Source organism: Lactuca virosa, chromosome 9 (genome assembly GCF_052849685.1).
Source record: "Lactuca virosa cultivar CGN04683 chromosome 9, Lactuca_virosa_CGN04683_v6, whole genome shotgun sequence".
In the NCBI taxonomy this organism is placed as follows: Eukaryota; Viridiplantae; Streptophyta; class Magnoliopsida; order Asterales; family Asteraceae; genus Lactuca; species Lactuca virosa.
The window spans coordinates 248,584,489-248,591,261 of NC_136434.1; the positions used below are offsets into that span (position 1 = coordinate 248,584,489).

General features: G+C 36.4%; 1 protein-coding gene across 14 annotated transcripts; it reads right to left on the minus strand.

Annotated features, from left to right (window-relative positions):
• Window positions 1-1,716: 1,716 nt before the first annotated feature.
• On the minus strand, window positions 1,717-6,352 carry LOC145136960 (biotin carboxylase 1, chloroplastic-like). Of its 14 annotated transcripts, none has more exons than XR_013720813.1 (9): window positions 5,161-6,352; window positions 4,854-5,031; window positions 4,546-4,773; window positions 4,350-4,428; window positions 4,202-4,255; window positions 3,816-4,038; window positions 3,646-3,744; window positions 2,767-3,543; window positions 1,717-2,589 (listed from the first exon to the last, which is right to left on the minus strand). XR_013720813.1 is itself a non-coding variant. In XM_079071095.1 (9 exons), the coding sequence occupies exons 7-9, from the start codon at window positions 3,903-3,905 to the stop codon at window positions 3,217-3,219; spliced, it is 516 nt and encodes a 171-aa protein (XP_078927221.1). In that variant the 5' UTR covers window positions 3,906-4,038; window positions 4,202-4,255; window positions 4,350-4,428; window positions 4,546-4,773; window positions 4,854-5,031; window positions 5,161-5,372; window positions 5,527-6,352; the 3' UTR covers window positions 1,717-3,216. The 14 variants fall into 14 exon arrangements, 8 of the variants coding, with proteins under 8 accessions (XP_078927221.1, XP_078927227.1, XP_078927226.1 ...); XR_013720811.1 differs by having other exon boundaries at window positions 1,717-2,167; window positions 2,371-3,543; XR_013720816.1 differs by having other exon boundaries at window positions 1,717-3,543; window positions 3,663-3,744; window positions 3,816-3,846; window positions 3,945-4,028; window positions 5,161-6,334.
• Between the last annotated feature and the right edge of the window lie 421 nt (window positions 6,353-6,773).

Consider the following 6,773-nt stretch of genomic DNA (forward strand, 5'->3'; position numbering starts at 1 on the left):
TTTTATTTTGTTGCGATTTTGGTCCAATTTGATCTAGACTTTTTTCATATGAGAGATTTGGTCTTATTAATTTCTTTTTCTATTTCTTTTATAATTTTATTGTATTTCTTATTTAAAATTAAATAAAAAAAATATATACAACACCATCCTACCCCACTCACATACCTCTAGAAACACTAACATCATCTCTCTTTCTTTCTTTCTTTCTCTCTCTCTCTCTCTCTCTCTCTCTATAGATGTCAAACCAATACCTCCTATCGTACACCGCCGTCGGACCACCACCACTTGACGAACCACTGTCGTCTGTCCAGCTTATCCTAGTCACCGAAGACTCTTTTTTTTCTAGACCACCCAAACCACCTACGACAACGTAGATCTGAATATCTGACAATGTAGATCTGAACCACTGCCACCTACCGGTCTCTTCCTGAAATGTCATCACCGTAAAAAAACCCTAGATCTCCGACGGAACCCTACCGGATATTGAAACACTTCTCACTGATCTCTTCCTGTAATGTCATCTTCGTCAGAAAAGCCTACCAAATGTTGAAAACCTTTGCAAATCTATCGATCTATCTCGAGGTGACGATGATTCTAGGTGATGACAACGCTACCAGAGAAGATGGATGGTGGCGACGAATCGATCTGCAAACCTTGGCTATGTAGATCTAAGAAAGGGGGCAACATGGATCTGAAAAAAGAGGCAACTCGAAGCTAGGGTGGCGAGCTATATTACTTCCGGAGACGATCTACAAACGACCGCCACTTTTTGTCTTTTTTTGTACATATCTGAGGTGATTTCAGGTGGCATTCCAATGGTGGTTCAGCTCTATTTTTCCAATGGTCGTTAGAGAAGAAGCAAGACGGAGTCGTCAACATCGTCGGAGGAGCAAGACAAAGCCGACGATGTTCCAAATCTCTGATGGTAGTGACTCTAGTTATGGTGATAGCTCAAGGGTTTTTCTAGAGATTGGTGGTCAGCGGTGGGTTTTCTGAAGGTGTGCCATGTCTGGTGGTGGTGGTGGTGGCAAAGACCGATAACGAACAGTGGTGGTGGTGGCAAATAATGGTGGCAACGTGTGTTAAAAGTGTTCTCGAGTGTTTATGAATGTGAGAAAGAGAGAGAGAGGGGTAGGTGGGGTCGGTATTTTTTTTGTTAAAAAAATTATAAAAATAAAATAGAAAAGACAAATTTCTTTTTTATTTTTCTTTTAATCAGAAAACTATTTATTTAAATAAAAAAACTAAAAAAGATAAATGTAAGGGTAAAATCGTAATTATAAAAAAGTTCAAAGCAAATTGGACCAAACTCGCAATAAAATGAAAATTTTAGACCTCTAATCCAAACTTTTTTTTTACCAAAATGAAAATTTTGAGCTAAGCAAGGATCCATTTGTGTAGTTTTGTCTTTTATTTTTTATGATAAAAGATGATGCACAGGTAGGCCCACCACTAAACCCCTTCTCTTCCCGCTCTTATTTCCTTAACAAACTAGGAAAGTTTCCCCCAGCGTTGCGGGGGTTAGAATGTATTCCGTTGTAAAAAAGGTTATTGATTAAGTACTTAAACAGATTGTTAAGTTGTCATGCTTGCATCATAGATTCCGCATGTAACTGTCATGCATTCAGGTTTTTCTCCTCTCCATACCTTCTCGAATTGTTGCTTTGGTCGACCTGATACTTTGTAATAGCAGTTTTATCACATGACACCATAAAATGCAACAAAAATGAGATGATTTTACTTTTTACAACACAATACAATACAAGACATACGATGTACATGAAAAAAATTTAAGCTAAGAAACAAATCGTTCAATCAAGTCAGCTTCATCCATGTCAAAGTAACACAGAAACCAAAGAAGGCTGAATATCATATAAGAAAATCAAAATGAAATCCTAACTAAATATGAATCACTTTACTTTTTTGTTTTAGTAGCAGTAGGATAAGTTTGTTGGTATTGGTTTTGGTCCAGTGTGAGGTTACATTTGCTATTCAATGCGTTCACACATCAGTCTTTTAAAAGTAAAAATGACATCAAAAGACTTTTAAACGACCAAGGGCATAATAGTCATTAAATAAGTTAAAAAATAGAGAAATATATTGTGTTGCTTACCCAAAGGTGTGTCATTTGTTGCCTTTTCACAGACTTTAATTTCTTGTCCTTTTCCTGTAACCATTCCAACTAATTTCTTTGATTCACTGATAATATAATCTTTAAAAACCTGGTTAATAGTAAAAACTACACGACTTTCATTTTTTTTATAAAAAACTAAAGTGCGTTGTCATTTTTCGTAAAAAAAAATTATTGTAATAGCCAAAAATAGAATAGTTTATGAGTTGTGTACTTTTTACTATGAAAAAAATACGAACCTAAAAAACAAAGTAAAAGCCAAAACGATGCCAAAAGACTTTTAAATGACCAGGGGCATAATGGTCAATAACCAGCCTGTGCTACTTTGCCTTGATAGTTCCAATCATGCAAGAAGCTTCTTATGCTCTGATCTTGCTAAAAATTTGTCATATTCCTCCTCATTTATTTCATTAACATCAAGTTGTAAGAACCACGTGCTATCTGTTGTTCAAATCCAGCTAGACAACATTCAAACTTGTCAGATATTAAATCGTTTATAATTACCTTATATAAAGTAGCAAATGAGGCAGGACCCATATTTATATCCCATAGTTGCCCACACATAATTAAAAATAAAATATTTTAAAAAATCTTTATGGAAAAAAATATGCAAATGAAATATTTAAAATAAGCACCTTAAACTAAAAATCACTTGAGACTCCTTATGCTCATATACTAATGTGCGGGTTCCAGAATTGCTTCTATACTCTTAAGTAATATTAGAAACCACAAACGGTTCCCGAAAGATTCCTAAAAGTTGTCCAGTTATATCTAAAAAAACTCCAGATCATGAACAGAAGAAATACAAAAAAAAAGGTAATTAGGTCTAGCAAATTTACTGAAACTGAATATCAATTCTTATCAACAGCTCCTTCAGCCGTTGGCCAGGTTGACCATGCCTTAGGCTAGCCCGACAATGGAGAAAACCGGGGCGGCAAATCAATAGTGGAGAAGCGGATTTCTTGGCTAGAGAGAGACAGAGAGAGAAAGAAGGAAGTAGTAAGGCGGTGGGGTGCAGATGCATTGAAGCAGGTGGAGGCCAAATGACGGAAAATCAAGACAGCCACTAGAATACCGTCAATCGATCATAATTTTTCAGAATTTCTAATAATCGATATTTGCAAGTCGAGGCTGATAGAAGCATAAAAGAGGAAGAGAATTACAGGCACCGATTCAAAGTAAATCACATACCTCAACGCTTGTGTCTGCCTACCATCTGAATCTTCCAAAAAAGGAAAGACGTCCAAAAAATAGTTAAGTGTATGTTTTATAATAATTAAAACCTGTAACAATTTGACAAACTCATCATGTTCTTTTGCAAGACGCATTCCACGACCACCACCACCTTTTGTGGCCTTAATCATGACAGGGTATCCAATCTCATCAGCAATCATGATGCCTTCCTCTTTGCTCTGTTATTATTATAAGAATCAAAACACATGTCATCAATACAAAAAGTTGATGTTTTGGCATCAAGAATTCAATATTATAATAATGTAGATGAATCAAAATACGTGTAATAGATCTTCACCTCCACGTACACATGGAACAGCAGCATTCTTCATGGTATCTCTAGCAGTTGCTTTGTCCCTCATCACACGAATGTTGTCAGGCTGCAAACATGCATTAATTATAGCATATTAAACAATCTAGATAATAGTAATAGTAATAATAAGTTACTTACATTTGGGCCAATGAAGTTGAATCCATGTCCTCTACACATCTCAACAAAAACAACATTCTCAGCAAGGAAACCATAACCAGGATGCAACATGGTACATCCATGACTGATATTACTATATTAGGCATAAACCTTTGAAATGTTTCAGCTGTATTGAGATCACAAACAACTTTTTTTGCATCAACATTCCATGCTTTACCCCTCGATCAGCAGTGCCTATGAGAAGCTGTGTTAAAATGGACAATTAAATGTGGGACCATTACTTAATGGTTGCAAACATTCACACATGAACAACAACTTGTGAAGCTGACGCTGAAAAACTTAGAGAGCTGTAATTCAAAATTTTGTAATAAACACATGAAAAACATCATCTTTAGTTATTCTCAAACCTTAAAGATTAGAAACTTCTTGTTGTCCAAATCAACTGCTTTCCCTTTAAGTTTCTTAAATTTAGAAACAAATTCAGCAGTAAGTATCTAAGAATGACAAATTCAAGAAATTAAAGTAAAGAAATGGCTTATCGGATGGGGAATTAACCTGATCATCAACAATTTAGCATCCTTTGTCGCATAGATCAAATTGAATTTCACTTTCTCTATAAATGCATTGACATGACCTGCAGTTAACACAAAAAGCAAACCATCTTTCAGTTTTTTCATTTTCATTTCACAACCAAATAGCAGTATCATCATAAAGACGGTGAAAAAGTTTTCATGACCAAAACTAAGCTTACGTTGAATAACAGACTGCAAAAAAATTTAGAAACATGGTTCAAGAATTTTATCGAGCAGTTGGTGTGCATCATTAAAGTCTCTTTCAAATCTGAAAATCATGTGGCTCTGTATAGCTAAATCGTCTTCCTGGGTATGACCGAAGCCAGTCACCTGCCCTGATATTGTCTGCGTCTTTTCATATTCTTCACGCCCACACAACAGGTGTGATAAACTCTTCCTGCTTTGACCTTGATTCAAATGAAACTCTTTAAAGATCTATCCTTTTTCGGTTTAAACAGAGTGTTGAAGTATGGATAGGAGAACTTACCTCGATATTTGATACGTTTACTGTGATATTGCTTGGGCAATTTCCATCCATCACCGCTGCACCCTCCGTTGGTCGGCACCGTAACCATCGGCGGCTGCACTCATATGTTTTTATGTTCCCGTGACCTAACAGCAACATAGAGGTATCGATTTTGCCCTCTGTGTTACATGTTTTTCAACTTGAAACATAAAGAAATCGAAAAAAAGAACAAAACCAAAAATGAATAGAATGGAATAAGAATTCAATCTTTATAATCAAATTAAAATATTCAGGTGAAATACGAAACTGAGTTTTTCTACGATCTCACCTTGGTCTAATCGGAAGCGAAGCGGCGGAGCCAAGAAGAAAGAGCTTTGGAATAAGAATGGATTTAATCGAAGGAGAAAGATAATGATTGATGTCCATGGCGGTGCAACATCTGATTGGGTGGGAGAAGCGGCGGAAGGAGCAACCGACTCAAAACATCGACGGTCAAAAAGCAGGGATGAACATAGTCAAGGGACTAAAGCTTAAAAAAATCTAAATAAGGTGCAAAAGTTACAATATAGAAAAGTTATGCGGCGAAAATGTGGAAAAGCGAAAGTTATGTGGCAAAAGTAGTAAAACCAAAAAAGAAACTGTATATAAGGCTCCCGGAAATTAAGTATATATATAATTCTTGGTCGCCTCTTACCTCAACGAGGCACCGTCATCGCCGGCGAATACAACCAGAAAGTTGCCGGAGAAGACACGGTTTACCGGAAGAACACATGCACCACCTCTTATTATTTTTCCTCAATCGCTACATCTAGGATCTCTTTAATCAAGACCATGAGTTGACAATTAGGGTTCGTCGTTCGGAAACCATTGGCTGCTTCTACTACTATTCCTTGATGAGAATGGGGGTAAGTGATGGTCATCGATCCTCGTTCACGTTGCAGTGGTGGCGACAGGTGGGTTGTGGTGATGTATGTCTGTCGACGATAGAAAAGAGGAAGGGGAAAGAGGCATCTTCAGTTTGATTCAATGGGTTCTTCAAAGTTCTTCAAAGCTAGAATAGAGAGACGCAACATAAGGCAAACGATTTAGTTGAGTCCACCCCCAACATTCACATCCTTGTCACCACCTCTCTCATACATTTTCCATCTCAGTTAAAACCTCTGGCAACCACCCATCATTGTTCTTCAACAAATCATGAGTGTGAAAACCAAACCTAATCGTTAAATCGAAATCCACATCTAAAGTAATTTAAGAGCCTATAAAACACGAACCTACAATAAAAACCCCCTGAAACGATTGGGGTTTTTGAACATGACATCAAAAATCACAAGAAGAGTATTGTGGAGGTTAGAGGGAAGGATCTGAGATATATGTGAGGCTCGTCGGACATGAAGGGCATTGATACAAATCCAGATTACAGTGGCGACAGGCGAAGGAGGGTCACCGAAGGTTAGACACATTGAAGAGAACGTGGAAGGGATCTGAGAAATACGTGTGAGAGAAATCAAAGGGGTGGGCATTCATGATGGTGGGGTGAGGAAAAGACCCATGATTTTTTTAATATTTAAACTTATAATTAATAACAACTAATTTATTAAAAAACAAAATTGAAAAGGACAAAATAGTCTTACGGACTAATCATTAATAAAAACAAACAATAAGAATGTACCGAGTTAAAAAGACTTTGTTAGTGACTAAAAATGCAAATTACCACAAACCACAGACAATTCTTGTAATTTACTCTTATTATTTTGTAATCTCACCATGTGACGAATTTACGAAGTGATAAAACATGTTTGCTCGTATTGTTGAAATGCATATTATAACCAAATCCATAACAAAAGAATTATGGAAAACGTATTGTTGAAAATGTACATGTAACATAAATGCAAAACATGGTATGTACATTATTTAATAAAACATGTTTATTCGTTATCTTTG